The sequence below is a fragment of the Thalassophryne amazonica genome, chromosome 7, assembly GCF_902500255.1.
Source record: "Thalassophryne amazonica chromosome 7, fThaAma1.1, whole genome shotgun sequence".
NCBI lineage: Eukaryota > Metazoa > Chordata > Actinopteri > Batrachoidiformes > Batrachoididae > Thalassophryne > Thalassophryne amazonica.
This window is the reverse complement of record NC_047109.1, coordinates 42,169,037-42,185,143: the sequence shown is the minus strand read 5'-3', so window position 1 is coordinate 42,185,143 and position 16,107 is coordinate 42,169,037. Positions and strand designations below refer to the sequence as shown.

The window sequence follows — 16,107 nt, the reverse complement described above, 5'->3', positions numbered from 1 at the left end:
CTATAGCAATGTAGCCCATTTTCCATTTATTACCACTCCTGGTTGGATGCTCACATCTGCAGTGAATATATCCAGGAGGTTATTCCATTTACCTTACAGTAATGAATGAAGAGCAAAAAAACAAAAACAATTGGAATTCAAAGTATATTTAACTCTATCTAAACCACACCCAAGACAAATTATCTTGTTGTTTGAACAAATAGCAGCAACTCTTCACACTCTTAATGTGCCATTTTGCACAACCTTGTTTGTATATTCTGAGTCGCTGTCAGACTCTCGTGTTAGATGAAATAAAAGCCGATTACACAAGTTGTGCTTTCAAAAGGTTACAGTATGTGCTTTCTGGAAAATAGGTTATGAATACAGGGAATTTATAAAGCTGACAACAACGCTGCTTTGATGTGTCTATCAAGGCTTGCTTTCCTTTGTATGTGGATATGATTGATTCACTGGGTAAATATCCAAGTCCCAATTGACTATGCGGACCCCACTCCATTCCTGTTGTCAGGTTCACTAGTATTAATAACAGCTCATATGAAATAGCAGCAGTCCAGAAGTGTCCTGTCACCTCTTTGATGAAACTCATGAAGCGTCCTCCAAATCTCCAGGGTTTATGCCGGTGGCACTGTAGCGAGTTCACAGTCATCTGTGGAGCATGTTGGTATGATACAGATACAATGTGGACGGCATCATAAGTCAGAGCTGCATCTGTCTGGAATAAGGGGTGAACATTATTTCAGCTGATGGCTGTGGAAAGACAAAAATAACCATTTCACCATGTTAAATTCATAGATGCCCTGCGCAAAACAATTAAAAAAAAAGTTTTTCTCATTAGGAACTTGAGCATACATATTTAAATTTTATTTGTGGCATATAATATGTAAAACTTTCTTTTCAAACAACAGGGATAAATTTTAACTTGTCAGGAAAAGCACAGTTATATCAAGAAGGGGAATCAAAGAGTTGTACATGTTTGATACAGAGCCATGGAAAGTACCATATTTGCCCAAATATAAATCAAGACCCCCTCCTATAATATACATCTAAAAATAATACAGGGCTGTGTTATAACCATGGACTATACTTTTTAAATATCATCTACATCCATGACAGTAGGTGGCAACAATAATCCTGAAACTGCTTTTATTCACAACCACTCATGACAGCCAAATGATACAACTTACACTCATGGTGACAAATGTTGCTTTTTCATTTTAGCACCATAATCACTTATCTGCTACTTAATTTAACAAGTTCACCACAAGTGCTAACATAAAACATCCATAAGCACCATAATAAGTCACATTTCTTTATCACTTCTCCAAGAAGCCTTTGTATTGCTGCTCTGCATCAGGGTGAGCTTTACCCAACTGCTGCCATTGGCAACAAGTGGCCCATGTGTCATTTCCGCAGCTTTATTTTTTTTAATGGGTCCATATAATTTTTGCTGCTCAAACTGCATCAGGAGAGATTTTATGTTAATAAAAAGAGCACCTGAATCACATCTTATAATCATTTCTCATCATTTCTTGCGACACATCATTACTATATACTGTTTGAAAAATGTCCACAATATATGTAGTACACCCTCTGGGGTTCAACACATAGAAATGCAATTCTATTTTTAAAACCACAGATGTCATGAGAGGTAAACAGTTCAGCTTTTTTTTTTTTTTGTGATTTAGTTGTGTGGAATAAACACATAAAGCAGTATAGAGTCAAACAGGTGGCATAGCTACAAAATCTAAAGGCCCCCTGACACTAGCACGACTTTGATTCACACACTTGCACACACTTTGCCATGCATGAGGATAAACTTATCTTAAACTCATTGTAAACCAGTGTAAACTGTGCACAGCTTTGTGCAACTGTGCAAAGAATATTTTGAAATGTTCAAAATCTCCATCACGCATTAATAACATGAACTTCATGTGAACAAACAAAAAACACTTTGTGTGAGTGCAAGTGATTGTGCCAGTGCACCACATCATCGATGCTCATCTGAACGATTATAACGAGATGTTAAATCTATCATATACATACTTTTACAGCTTCACACGAGAAGGAAAGAACATGCAACTGTTTTACCAAGCCATTACAATATAAACATGACAAATAATTACCTTTGTAGACAGTTCCAAATGCTTTCGCCACCTTCTTAAGCATGTGCATGAGAAAAGCTGCTGCTGGAGTGGTCCTCTGTGATTCCAGAAGCAATTAGAGCTGTTTTCAACAGCAAACTTGAAGAAAAAATGACTCATCTTCTACAAAATAATTATTTAATATATGCAGCATTCAGTGCACAACACGTGGTGGCCAGTGGAACAAAGTATGGCGTCAGACGATGTCTGAGCAAGTGCGCAAATCAAAGTCCTGCAAGTGTCAGGGCACCATAACTCATATTCACAGTGTGTTGAAGTCAGTAAAGTAATTTCATTTATTCAACTTCATTATTTGGCTATCAACAGTTAAACAACTGAATTGAAAGCCTTAGCTTGTTGATCATTGTTGAGCTTGTTGAGCATGTGAATAGAAGGCATGAGGGTCCAAGGATCCAGTGATAGCTGCATGGGGATGGCCCTATTGTATGTGTTAGGACTTTTCTCTGTGTTTGTGGCTGCCAAAACAAGACATTTTTAAACACTTCTAAACTATTCATAGTCACGTTCCTCATCCATTCACGGGAATATCAGATGAGGTTTGTGGCATTTACACATCTAAAAAAGTCCTGCATATGCACTCAGCATGCACAGAAAGTGCCACTTCTTGGGAACTGATTAAAATAATTATCTGAGCAGCCAAGGAGAGCAAGTCTGCACTGTTTATAGGACTCACTGTGCTTTTATTACCATTATTTTCATATAAAAACATTTTCATTTTTTAAGCTGTTTTTTAAGCTGAAAGTATTTTTTCCAAAACTATGTCTCGAAGGGGTCATTATAGTTATTCTCTGTGATTCAGTGATGCAATAAAATTTGTCTTGACATTTAATCAATTCTGTCTCAAATAAAACCACTTTATCCTTGACTAAAACACAGCCCTTCTACCATGTTTAATCCATAAACGGCTGCAAACTTTGAATTGACCTTGAGTGCAGTGAGTGTAGTCTAAAAAAAATACAAATACATTAACTGCCACTTTAAAAAATGCATAAAAAGAAAGAAGGTATAAAGAATAGGCATTATTAATTCCAATGAATCTTCATTTACAATAGATGATAATGGAGGGTTTTTGCTGTTGTTGTTGGGGCAAGCGGGGGGAGGGGGGATGTGATGAATAAATACTGAATTTGCACTTGAGTGGAAATAAGCTGACAAATTTCTGACTGACAAGTCAGAATTAAGCAATGTGTTTATTGGAAAATTCTAATTAGGTGGTCTCTGATAACTGGACATCTGTCAGTGCTTTTCTCTCATTATTAACAACTGTGCTTCAATTTGCACTCAATTTAAGGTACGGTTAACTAGTAATGACACAAGTTGCACAGTCTGCTTGGCGGCCTGAAGGTAGTGAGTCAAGAAAGTACTGGAAGCCTTTCTCAATAATTACTTGTTCTGTGCTGCTGGTGTCATAAAATTTCATCTGATTTTTTTTTTTTTTTTGGGGGGGGGGGGGGGGGGGTTGCACATTCATAGTAGGAACATCTTGTTACAAAATAACCTGAAGGAGCTCAAGTGTGCATGCAATACAAGTTATATAAGCCAGTGAAGTAAACAGCACAGGGAATTATGCATTATAATTTCTAACTAAAAAAAAAAAATCTATGTTGCAAGTGATAGACTGGACAGCTTCGACCATCTACCTGCTGTGTGAAGCTGGCTTATTGAAAATCCTGCAAAAAAGTATGAATAAATGTTACTTATGCCACATTTGTAATGCTGAGACAATGTGAGACGGCATCATGGATTCATGCAGTTCTGGCCCGTATTCCACCCTCCTGTCAGTCAGATATTTTTGATGGAGGTTGAGCCTTTGAGAACACACAGCATCTTAAAATCTATGATCCAAACAGAAACTTTTCCTTCACCTTCAAGGTTTGACAAGCCGTTCTTCATCAGAGCTCTGTTGTATGTACTGAGTGTTGCCATGCCAACTGACCTGTCTAATCATCAAGACATTTTTTTTTGCAACAAGAGCTTGTAAACAGGAAACAGAATAACCAGGACTACAGTTCAAGTGGCATGCAAGAATTTGCCCTCTCTTGAGATTTAACACGTCTTACTTATTATGACATTCAATTTAAAATAATAATAAAAAAACAGACTTATGTATGTTACAATTTTAAAAAATGTGGTAAAATTTACATGACATAAGTAAAAATATCTAATCCACAACAACAGCAAGCACATCTAAAGGCACACTCACAGAGCTACGGAAATGACTTTTAAGGTGCCCTGACACTTGCATGACTTTTATCCATACACTTGCACGCACATCATCGTGACGACCCCACCCACTGTGTTCTCAGCTGGACGCCATGCTTTGTTCCACTGGCTGCCACGCACTGTGCGCTGGACGCTGCATATATAAAATAATTATTTTGTGGCGGATTAATCATTTTCTGTCTGAGTTAGCTGTTGAAAACGCCTCTAATCACTGCCGGAATAACAGAGGAGCGCTCCAGTTGCTGCTTTTCTGCACGCGCTGAAAAAGGTGTAGAAAGCATTTGGAGCCATCTAAAAAGGTAATTATTTGTCATGTTTATATTGTAATGGCTTAGTAAAACAGTTGCATGTTCTTTCATTGTTGTGTGCAGCTGTAAAAGTATGTTTGTGATAGATTTAACATCTCGTTATAATTGTTCAGACGAGCTGCGCTGTGATGCGGTGTACTGACGCAACCACTCACACCGCTCACTTCTTTACTCGACTTGACGAGCCGTGCATCCCATCTCACGCACCATCAAGCATCAATGTGCATCAAAACGTAGTGTTCGCGAGTAGATCGCGCAACGTTCCCAGCCATTTCACGTTTGTTGCACGACTTTTATGTGTGAGAGATTTTTTGAACATTTCAAAATTCTCTTTGCACACTTGCACACAGCGGCGCACATCTCATGTTCAGTCTACACCAGTTCACAGCGAGTTTACTCACCAGTACAACACAATGCGTATGGGTGCATGAATCAAAGTTGTGCAAGTGTCAGGGGGCCTTTACAGCCAGTTTTCTTCACCAAGACACGGGATATATGCATAAACATGTCCATGTTACTGAATATGTCTTTGAGCTCATTCACATCAATCATTCAGAAATTCATAATGGCTGAGTGGATCCTTTCATTTAATTGGTGTGTTGTATGTCACATGAGCTGGATTATTCGTCCTATTTATGCTATGTTGCATTTACCATGCACATTTGGTTCCATTTATTGTGCAAATTTGGTTCCATATGTTTTGTACCATTGCACACTGCAATGGTACAGGCTAGGGGCAGCATTTAGCCAAACATGGCCAAGTTTGTTTTACTGATGTACAACGATTTGAACGAGCTAATTCCACTACACCGTAAGCCACCTGGAGAGATGAAGAGATGTTACACAGTAATTTTTGCAGAGTAAAATATACTCTGCCAGGATAACAATTGGTCCCAGTCCAAACAGAGCTAAATACACTCTATTATAGCATTAAATCAGCTCTACCATCTTGTCAAATCACATTTTTCAACTTCAGTAAGAGTCGTTCACAGTATGATAAAGTTGATTTTACCCTTTGATAGAACTGATTTAGCATTGTGATAGAGTATATTTAACTCTATTTGGACTGAGACCTAATGTTATCCTGGCAGAGTATATTTTACTCTGCAAAATTTATTGTGTAAAATGAAGTTAGGATGACGAGCTGAACAAATTTCTGACGCAAGTTTTCACTGGACTGAGCATACGGCAGTCTGTACACGATGTCAGTGAACAACATCATGGATTACATCGCCTCCTTGAATGGAACATTCCATCTTTTACCTCATGAAATATTTATAGCATTGAACTCATGAACATTCATTATTTGTATCATAGAAAAGCTGTGGTGCTCTAAGGTAAATCTGTTTGGAGTCAGCTTTTCTCAGAAGGCTCTGTGACTGTGGACAAAGTAGATATGTGAGGGAAGCCACCAAGACACCTTGATAATGCTGAAGGAGTTAGAGATGTCTTTGGCTAGGATTGGAGACTGTGCACAGTTCCGCTGCATAATCAGTAATATGGATTGATGGTGGAATGTACAGGCAAGAATTTTCTTAAAACGAGGATGTGAAATTCCAATTTCAGTGTGTCAAATGACACAAGGGAGACTTGAACCTAGTTTGAGCTGAGGTCTGAGATGTGTAAAGTCTTTCCAGTCACAGCCACAGAAACCTACAACAGCATCAGAGTTATTTTGGGTGTCTAGGCGGCTTTCCTCGCTAGTCTCATTTTTAAATGGTCACTCCGTTTTTGAGAACTGCCTTCTCTAAACAGATTTACCATGCAGTCCCATGACATTTATATTTGTTAATGATAGATGTAAACAAAGTCCAAGATATATTCTCTGACTTGGAAATGTTCATGTAACCATCCCCTGACTTGTCTAAAGAAAACTGTCTGTAAAAGTGTTCATTTAGAAAAGTGATAATTTAGCTTTATAATAAAAAAATGCTCATACAAATGATTCTAATTGTTAGCTTTGATATTTTTATTTAATTTATATCATATTGCTGAGAATTTCCTTCAGTGTGACTTTAACAGTTTTATAGATGATCCTTAATTGTTAAAACAAATAATCAAAACAATTAACTGTTTAAAAGGCCAAGCAAAACCAGATGCACCAATGTATTTGTCACTTTTGAAAATGTTCAACATTTTCTTCCAGCAAGACCTGAAACATGTCTGCATCTTTCACACAGTTTTTTTATTCAAATATGAGCCACCTTGAAGGACAGATAGACAGGTGGACGGGGAAGATAGGTGCACTGTTTTAATGAAATGTTGACTTAAACTTGTGAAACAGCACAGATGTAATAACATACCGTCATGATGCGCTCCAGGAGGCCAGAGTCTGGTGTTGGTTGGACCTGCCTTTCTGATTCCCATTTCTCCACGATAGATGCCACTTGGGGATTATCGACATTGAGGATGCGAAAGCCTGTCATGTTGACCCCACAGAAACGATACGGATCCATGTCAATGGCCATCAGGTCCTGTCGAGAAACAGCACCAATGATGGATGGATTCTTATCCGGTTTGCTTTGTCATTCATGTAGCAAGGATAATGCAGCAGATGATTAAAAACATATTCCTAAACTACAGGAAAGGAAGTAATAACAGAACTCTGAATGAATCAAATTAGGATGTTTAACATATGAGGCAACGTTGGTAACATAATAATGAAGTCACATTTCTGCTGGCAAATCCTTTAAAAATATCTAATGGTTTTGTGGAAAATGTGCCTAAATGTCAAATATGTAATACTTATAAGCAAATGCAAGTATCATATTTTCTGGAGTATAAGTCATGGTTTTTTGTGATCAGTTTATTATTCATAACAATAATTATGTTAACTGGTCACATAGGATTTTCACCGGAATCAAGCAATAAACAAAGCAAAATTCAATAATAAGAGAATAAATGCCTATAGTAAGAAGCACATTTCAACAATTCACAAAAATCCCAAATCACAATTATCTATCGTCTGTGCTCACCTGTCCTTGTTTGTCATCCTTGTGGTCTGTCCCCTGTCCATGTCTGTAGTCTGTTTAGTCATTGTCCTCATGATCTGTCCTCTGTCTGTGTCTCTGGGGTTTTTGTCTTTGTGTCCTCAGTATATGTTCTCTGGTTTATTATGTTTTGCTTCCCTGTTTGGCACTATGTTCACTTTTGAGTTCCATGTTAGTTCCACGTGTTTATTCGTTATCAACTATGTATTTAAGCCTACACTATTTCCCTGTTCAACTGTCAGTTCATTCTCATTTCAATCTTTCTGGTTCCTTCCGTGTTCGGTTTGTAAGTATGCTGTTTATCTTTGTCCCCTTTGGCATGTAGCTTTGTCCAGTTTAGTATTGATCTTCTATTTACCTTGGTTAGAGTTACATGTTGGATTTTGTATTGTGTTTTCATACCTCTTACTCTTATTTTACTCACGTGGCTTTTTGGACAGTTTTCTCATGTGCTTGGACAAATAAATCACCTGTGTTTCCACCTTCCTCCCGTTTGACTGCTGCCTGCATATTGGGTCAATTTTATATACGAGGTCTGTCAATAAAGTATAGGTCCTTTTTATTTTTTTGAAAAACTATATGGATTTCATTCATATGTTTTTACGTCAGACATGCTTGAACCCTCGTGCGCATGCGTGAGTTTTTCCATGCCTGTCGGTGACGTCATTCGCCTGTGAGCACTCCTTGTGGGAGGAGTCGTCCAGCCCCTCGTCGGAATTCCTTTGTCTGAGAAGTTGCTGAGAGACTGGTGCTTTGTTTGATCAAAATTTTTTCTAAACCTGTGAGACACATCGAAGTGGACACGGTTCGAAAATTAAGCTGGTTTTCGATGAAATTTTAATGGCTGATGAAAGATTTTGAGGTGATACTGTCGCTTTAAGGACTTCCCACGGTGCGAGACGTCGCACAGCGCTCTCAGGTGCCGTCGTCAGCCTGTTTCAAGCTGAAAACCTCCACATTTCAGACTCTATTGATCCAGGACGTCGTGAGAGAACAGAGAAGTTTCAGAAGAAGTCGGTTTCAGCATTTTATCCGGATATTCCACTGTTAAAGGAGATTTTTTTAATGAAAGACGTGCCGATGGATTGCAGCGTCGGCTCGCAGCCGCCGTGACGCTCCGCCACAGGAAAAACACCTCTGTTGGAAGCCTTAAGGACAAGTTGGAACATGTCCAGCTGTTAAACAATTTCTCATATACTCACTCCACTGAAAGCCATCAAAAGGCGCCTGGATTTTACAAATGGTTATCAACACGGAGGTGTTTTTCCTGTGCCTCCGCACCACGCCGGCTGCGTCCTGACATGCGGACCCATCCGCACGTCTTTCATTAAAAAAATCTCCTTTAACAGTGGAATATCCGGATAAAATGCTGAAACTGACTTCTTCTGAAACTTCTCTGTTCTCTCACGACGTCCTGGATCAATAGAGCCTGAAATGTGGAGGTTTTCAGCTTGAAACAGGCTGACAACGGCACCTGGGACCACTGCACGACGTCCCGCACTGTGGGAAGTCCTTAAAGCGACAGTATCACCTCAAAATCTCTCATCAGCCGTTAAAATTTTCACTGAAGACCAGCTTAATTTTTCGAACCATGTCCACTTCGATGTGTCTCACAGGTTTAGAAAAAATTTTGATCAAACAAAGCGCCAGTCTCTCAGCAACTTCTCAGACAAAGGAATTCCGACGAGGGGCTGGACGACTCCTCCCACAAGGAGTGCTCACAGGCAAATGACGTCACCGACAGGCTTGGAAAAACTCACGCATGCGCACGAGGGTTCAAGCATGTCTGACGTAAAAATATATGAATGAAATCCATATAGTTTTTGAAAAAAATAAAAGGACCTATACTTTATTGACAGCCTTCGTATGCTCATCACAACATAGTATACGGGTTTATTCTTTTCAAGATGCCTTTTTTTAACAGGTGTGCCTCATACTCCGATGTGCCTTATATTCTGGAAAATATGGTAGTTAAAATGGGTGACCAGTTTTGATCTTTAGAAATACATAACTTTTAGGTAGTCTTCTGCAATTTCTAGGAATATCAGGACATAGAATAATCATCAACAGATGTCTCTTTCATGTCATGTACCAGGCAGGAAATCAGATTTTCGTTATTTTGTTACAAAAATAACAAAAAAAAAATTGTTTTGTTATGTCTATGGTTGCACATTCTAATAACTACAAACTAGAAAGCATTTATTAACCATTGGTAAAGTATATGTTTATGCATAATTTATTATTCATAATTAAATAATTTTCATCATGAAGTCATTTGTTAGAATATAGAAATGCTTGAATTGTCATACTTAATGAACAATGTGTGAATCATTGTCTCTGGGAAGAATAACGTGGTTGCTTGCATCAGCTGGCTGGTTCTGTTTCCTCTGACTCAGACACAGAAGGCTGGTAACAATGAAACTGAAAGAATTTAAAAATTATGAAAGTTTTTAATATATATATATATATATAAACATTTCTATCCCTAATGAACTGCTGTGTAAATTGTGCATTGCAGCTTTAGATCCTTGTTGGTGTGTTTTTTATGTCTCTGTATGAAAGAATCTTGTTTTCTTACTTTAGAACAGAGTAACTTTATTTGTAGCTGGTGTAAAAAAAAAAAAAAAACTTCCAAAACACTAGTATGTTTGAATTGCATTAATAATTCAGCACGTGTGTTCCCTTGGCAACTCCTTAAGCCAAAAGCAATTCAATTTGAGCTGCTGTAATTTCTGGGGCAGCCACTGCAGCTGAAGTGTGAAGTCACATTTTGACACATGTTGTGTCGGAATGGGCTGGGGGCTCGGGAATGACATTTGGATGAACATAGATATTTCATTAGCACCCTGTGGGGTTCACATCGGGGGAGCGAGAGCGTGGAAGACACTTACTAAACAACAGCCTTTTCTCTTTCTTTCTCCACAAGAATCCAGCGTGTCGTTCTTTTTATTGAAAAGAGATTAAACTAAATCACTACTGTTCAAATCCACACTCAGGAAATTAGAATCAGGTTACAAGACCCTGAGATTTGAAGCGAACAGTGCAAAGTAAAAATGGGAGAGTGTAAAATGTAATTCATCTTTTGTAACATCCTCGCTTCTATGATGGTATTTCGAGATGTCAGAATAGCAACTTGTTCACGTTTCACAGTGTTGCTGGGTGCGGTGAAATATTTACTGACAAAACATAGTGCATATCACAAAATCATGCAAAATTTCTGTCGAGGTGCCAAACAAAGTTCTTGACTTATGCTGGTAGAGATGGCAACAGTATGACAGCCTCATTTCAGGGAACAAGGAAGTTATTAGCCTGTACCACTTTGCTGTTGCCTTTTCACGCTCCAGCAGCATTTCCCTCAACTCCGAAGATAAAACATAGACATCAGTGACATCCATCAAAAGGAAATGTGTATCATGTATACCATGCAAGTATTCATCACTGTGGATCAAATCAAGTCACTAGGTGTAATCTTCCTAATGGTGTGTCTATCAAATTACAGCCTTTTTCAGGTTTTGAGACTTAGATGAAGATACAACCCCAATTCCAATGAAGTTGGGACGTTGTATAAAATGTAAATAAAACAGAATACAATGATTTGAAAATCCTCTTCAACCTATATTCAATTGAATACACCACAAAGACAAGATATTTAATGTTCAGATGGATAAACTTTATTGTTTTTGTGCAAATATTTGCTCATTTCGAAATGGATGCCTGCAACACGTTTCAAAAAAGCTGGGACAGTGGTATGTTTACCACTGTGTTACATCGCCTTTCCTTCTAACAACACTCAATAAGCGTTTGGGAACTGAGGACACTAATTGTTGAAGCTTTGTAGGTGGAATTCTTTCTCATTCTTGCTTGATGTACATCTTCAGTTGTTGACCAGTCGGGGGTCTCCATTGTCGCATTTTGCACTTCATAATGCACCACACATTTTCAATGAAATGGGCGAAAGGTCTGGACTGCAGGCAGGCCAGTCTAGTACCTGCACTCTTTTACTATGAAGCCACACTGTTATAACACGTGCAGAATGTGACTTGGCATTGTCTTGCTGAAATAAGCAGGGACGTCTCTGAAAAAGACGTTGCTTGGATGGCAGCATGTGTTGCTCCAAAACCTGGATGTACCTTTCAGCATTGATGGCGTCATCACAGATGTGTAAGTTGACCATGCCATGGGCACTAACACACCTCCATACCATCACAGATGCTGGCTTTTGAACTTTGCACTGGTAACAATGTGGATGGTGTTTTTCCTCTTTTGTCTGGAGGACACGACGTCCATGATTCCCAAAAACAATTTGAAATGTGGACTCATCAGACCACAGCACACTTTTCCACTTTGCGTTTGGCCCACAGAAGGTGGCGGCATTTTTGGATGTTGTTGATGTATGGCTTTTTGAGCCCACGTGGTAAGATCCTTTACACAATGATGACGGTTTTTTATGCAGTGCTTCCTGAGGGATTGACGGTCACGGGCATTCAGTGTTGGTTTTTGGCCTTGCTGCTTACATGTAGAAAGATCTCCAGATTCTCTGAATTCTCTGATTATATTTTGGACTGTAGATGATGGAATCCCGAAATTTCTTGCAGTTGAACGTTGAGAAACATTGTTCTTAAACTGACTATTTTTTCACGCAGCTGTTCACAAAGTGGTGATCCTCGCCCTATCTTTGCTTGTGAACGGCTAAGCCTTTTGGGAATGCTCCTTTTATACCCAATCATGACACTCACCTGTTTCCAATTAGGTGTTCTTTGAGCATTCATCAACTTTCCCAGTCTTTTTTGAAATGTGTTGCAGGCATCCATTTCAAAATGAACAAATATTTGCACAAAAACAACAAAGTCTATCAGTTTGAACATTAAATATCATGTCTTTGTGGTGTATTCAAAGGAATATAGGTTGAAGAGGATCTGCAAATCATTGTATTCTCTTTTTATTTACATTTTACACAACGTCCCAACTTCATTGGAAGTGGGGTTGTAATTTACACCGCTGAATGCTGACAGTAAAGAAAAAATTTGTCTCTTTTAACCTTTTCTTTTACAGTATTTGCTGGTTTGGCTCCTTCACTCTTAAAACAAGAACAGACTACAAGGCATTGTTAGACTGTGTGGGAAAATTCCAGGGACTAACCTGAATAACTTGGTAGCCCTACACCAAACCAGATTGGTAACTAAGGCTCGTTTAATTATCACAGACCAGAGCCATCCCTTCACTCGCTGGTTCCAGTTACTTCTGTTGGGGAGGTATGTCCTGCCAAAGTGCAGGACTAACAGATGTAAGTTTTCTTTTGTCTCTGCTGCCATTTCCCTGTTAAATAAGTGATCTGTCATGTTGTTTCTCTGTAGTTATTATTCTCGTTGTTGTCTTTATAATTGTGGTAGTGACTCAGTCTCACTGCTGGATGCACAAAAATTTCCCCACGGGGTTATTAAAGATTTTTTAACTTGAACTTGTATTAATTCAGATTTTTAAGCGTGGCCTTAAATGTTTTCATACTATAATCTCGTACCCCGACATGCATGAACAGCCCAACTGCAGCAATAAAAATGAATTTTGAGTTTCCTTATTAAATCAATAGACATGCTGCATGAACATGACACATGGCAGAACAATGTCATTGCCATGCTGTCAAGTGTGAAAGATGACACACATCATGCCAGAACATCTATGTCGTATCACATTATCGCAACAGACTGGCCAAGTCCAGAGAGAGAGAGGCACAAACCAAGATGATAACAGAGGGTGGAAAAGAAATGCACACAGCATGTTGCTATGTATTCCCACTCAGGATGTCTGTCAGTAGATAGACAGCATCTCAGAAGAACAGTAACAATTCAGGATCATTTTCGGAGAATGACAACGCAGGAATAAAATGGTATCTGCAAATTTATTAAAAACAATTTTAAAAAAACTAAGAAATCACATGTACATTACTATGCACAGTCTTTACCATGAAGCTCAAAATTGAGCTCAGGTGCATTCTGTTTCCACTGATCATCTTGAGATGTTTCTACAGCTTAATCAGTGTCCACCTGGGGTAAATTCAGTTTACTGGACATGAATTGGAAAGACACACACCTGTCTACAGCTGACAATGCATGTCAGAGCACAAACCAAGCATGAAGTCAAAGGAATTGTGTAACTCCAAAACGAGATTATTTCACTGCACAAATCTGGGCAGGGGTACAGAAACATTTTTGCTGCTTTAAATGTCCTAATAAGCACAGTGGCCTCCATCATCTGTAAATGGAAGATGTTCAGACCCACGACTCTTCCTAGAGCTGGCTGCCCATCTACAGTGAGAGTTCGGGGGAGAAGAGCCTTAATCAGGGAGGTGACCAAAAACCCAATGGTCACTCTGTCACAGCTCCTGCATTCTTCTGTGGAGAGAGGAGAACCTTCAAGAAAGAGAACCATCTCTGCAGAAATCCACCAATCAGGCCTGTAAGGTAGAGTGGTCAGACGGAAGCCACTCCTCAGTAAAAGCCACATGGCAGCCCAGCTGGTGTTTGCCAAAAGGCACCTGAAGGACTCTGACAAACAAATTTCTCTGGTTTCATGAGACAATAACTGAACACTTTTACATGAAATCCAGGTGTCCCGTTTGGAGGAAACCAGGGACTGCTCATCACCTAGCCAATACTTTCCATACAGTGATGTTTTTCAGCAGTAGAAACTGGGAGACTAAACTTTTACTGTGATTTTTCGAGAATCATTTTTTAAACAACCTTTTTTCCGCAGTGTAACATCTTTTCTATCAGACCACCCAATTTTGATGGGGCAAAAAAAAAAAAACTGAAACATGCAACTGACAGGCAACTTTTCTGGTGACCCAGGAATGTTCTGTGAGATTGATTGTTTAAACATTAAATCACTCTGAATGTCCAGTCTTGGTTTTAGCTTTGGGTTTCACCTGTGAGGACTGTGGGTGTTTTAAAAACAATAAGTCAACATCATGACCAGAGACTATGAGAGAAAAGCAAGCCATTATTAAGTTGTGTAAAAGTGGAAAATAAATCACAGACACTGCACAAACACTGGGCAAAGTCCATAAAACAATTTGTAATGCCCTGAACAGGAAAGGAACACCAAGAGGAACAGCCATAGAATGAGTTGGAAAATGAGAACAGCTGATGACAGAAACAATTTGAGAAGTTTGAGCGTGATCAATCTGATGATTGAACTCGCTCTGGACTTTGGACTTTATTGTTCTGGTCTGGACGAACGAGAGCAGGTGGATTCATCAATCTGTGTACACAGATTTGCGCTTCTCGTTCCATTTGCTCCAGGACTCATGCGTTTATGCTCCAACGCCGAGTCCTGGAGCACAGAGCAGGCTCCAGGGGTGGAGAACACAGGAGTTCAGGTAGCCCCCCACACACACACACAAAAAAAGTGCAAAACACCTTTTTTATTTTATTTATTTATTTTTTTCTGGGTCACTAACACTAATATTGGGTCACTGTTTTAATGAAGTATGTCGCAAGTAAGTCGCACACTTGAGGTTGTGCTGAAAAGAATGACACCAAACAAGGCCAGTTTTTTAAAGGTAAATTATGAAGATAAAACAAAAAAGTAGTCAAAAATGCCCAAAAATAGCCAAGACTCCAGAGGGTTAATACCTGAAAGGAAATGCTTTTGACAAAAACCACAGATTTTGTTTACTTCTATTTATGTCCAGAGATCAAGGATCCATCATGTACATCAAGGATCCAGTGACCATGTACAGATTTTATTGATTTTTATTTCTGTCCAGAAATCAAGAATCCAGTGACCAATTTCATATTTATTTACTTTAAGACTCAATAAAATGGTGTTGACATTGAAAACCTGTAAAGCCTACTTTTAGTACACAGAAAATTCACAAGAGGTATTGATAAGGGAATCGGCAAAGAATCACATCGATAAGTGGAATCGATAATGGAATCGAGATACCGATAAAATGTTAGCAGTACCCATCCCTTATCATATTGGACCAAATCGCATTGTATTGCATTGTGAGGAATTGAATTACCATAAAATACATATCAAATTGCATCAAATCGGGAACAGGGGTGAATCGTATCATGTCATATTGTCAGTATTGTCATTTATCGCTATATGGATTGTACTGCTGGTAGTGTATCGAGGTGCGTATCAAATCATTGTCAGTGATGAGATTTACTGACATTGATTTAGCCAATGAATCATTTAGTCATTTAGTTATTGTAGCATTTATTTAATTATTTTTCCTGGCTATGTTCTCTGTGTTTTTAATGTAACATATCATGTGCACTGAGTCACTGTCATTTCCAGCTGACAGCGATTCACTGGCTGGCAATCAGCTGAGAGGTGCCGTGTGTCCACAGCGCTTATATGCAAAGTGATCACACATGAATGAGTTCATGCCTTTCCCCATGTTTTATATATTTTCCA

General features: G+C 38.8%; 1 protein-coding gene across 1 annotated transcript in view; it reads right to left on the bottom strand.

The window, feature by feature from the left end:
- LOC117513832 (glutamate receptor ionotropic, kainate 3) overlaps positions 1-16,107 on the bottom strand; it is a 466,610-nt gene that overhangs the window by 187,977 nt on the left and 262,526 nt on the right. Inside the window, 2 exon segments of the mRNA XM_034174062.1 lie at positions 569-712; positions 6,997-7,167. Coding sequence (XP_034029953.1) covers positions 569-712; positions 6,997-7,167 — 315 coding nt within the window.